This window comes from Salpingoeca rosetta (genome assembly GCF_000188695.1).
Source record: "Salpingoeca rosetta unplaced genomic scaffold supercont1.2, whole genome shotgun sequence".
Lineage (NCBI taxonomy): Eukaryota > Choanoflagellata > Craspedida > Salpingoecidae > Salpingoeca > Salpingoeca rosetta.
This window is the reverse complement of record NW_004754932.1, coordinates 2,225,303-2,226,448: the sequence shown is the minus strand read 5'-3', so window position 1 is coordinate 2,226,448 and position 1,146 is coordinate 2,225,303. Positions and strand designations below refer to the sequence as shown.

Here is a 1,146-nt window from a genome sequence, read left to right as displayed (position 1 = left end):
TGGCAGGGTGCATCTTGAGGTGGCCCTGTCCCACGATGAAGCCTAGGAACTCCACTCCGTCTGGAACAGGTGACACTTGCTCGCCTTGCAGTACAGTCGATGGTCGCGGAGCTTCTGCAATACCTGACGGAGGTGCTGCTCATGCTCTTTCTCATTCTTGGAGTAGATGACGAGGTCGTCGATGTAGGGTGCCATGAACTTGTCCATTTCCTGCTTGAAGACGTTGTTGACGAGGCGTTGGAAGGTCGGGGGTGCGTTGGTCAAGCCAAAGGGCAGCACCAGAAATCGGAAGGTGCCGTAGCGAGTGCGAAAGGTCGTCTTGTCCTCGTCCCCGGCGCGAATGCGCACTGATGATAACCGGAGCGCAGGTCGAGAGTTGAGAAGATCCCGGGCGTCGCAGAGGCTGTCGATGATGTCATCAATGAGGGGAAGAGGGTACGAGTCCTTGACTGTCTGGGCATTCAGCTGTCGGTAGTCGATGCACATCCTTCGGGTCCCATCCTTCTTCTTGACGAAGAGGATGGGGGCGCCGTAAGGACTTGTGCTGGCCTCAATGAGGCCTTTGGCGAGGAGTTCGTCGAGTTGGGTGCGTAGTTCCTTCAGTTCGTCCGTTGACAGGCGGTAGGGTGCCTTGGAGGGGGGCGTGGCTCCGGGCTTGAGGTCGATGGCATGGTCGATATCGCGGCGGGGCGGCAGTCCTGGAAGCTCTTCGGGGAACACGTCGGCGAACTCCTCCAATAGGGCGTTGGTGCGTGGGTCCTCACTGGGTGACGGTGTGGTGTCCATGGAGAGCACAAGGACGAAGGCTGCGTCGACTCCTGACCCTCGCAGGTCCTTGGCTATCCGCCTGGCGCTCACGAGGTTGATGGTCGCGTTGTCCGTGGAGGGTGGTTGGTCGCTGAGGTCGGTGTCCTGGGCCTCTTGGGTCTTGGTGTCTTGGTGTCCTTGGGTCTTGGGGGTCTCATCTTGGTCGGTGGTGTCCTGGGGTCCTTGGGTCTTGGGGGTCTCATCTTGGTCGGCGGTCTCTTGGGTCTCTTGGGTCTTGGTGTCTTGGGGTCCTTGGGTCTTGGGGGTCTCATCTTGGTCGGTGGTGTCCTGGGGTCCTTGGGTCTTGTGGGTCTCATCTTGGTCGGCGGTGTCTTGGGT

The 1,146-nt window shown here is 59.7% G+C and overlaps 1 protein-coding gene across 1 annotated transcript in view; it reads right to left on the bottom strand.

Annotated features, from left to right (window-relative positions):
• The window catches only part of PTSG_11674 (uncharacterized protein), a gene marked incomplete at both ends in the record, with an annotated part of 4,728 nt that overhangs the window by 2,200 nt on the left and 1,382 nt on the right, over nt 1-1,146 (bottom strand). Inside the window, one exon of the mRNA XM_004998452.1 lies at nt 124-1,139. Within this exon, the coding sequence (XP_004998509.1) occupies nt 124-1,139 (1,016 nt within the window). The remainder of the gene's footprint in view (nt 1-123; nt 1,140-1,146) is intronic.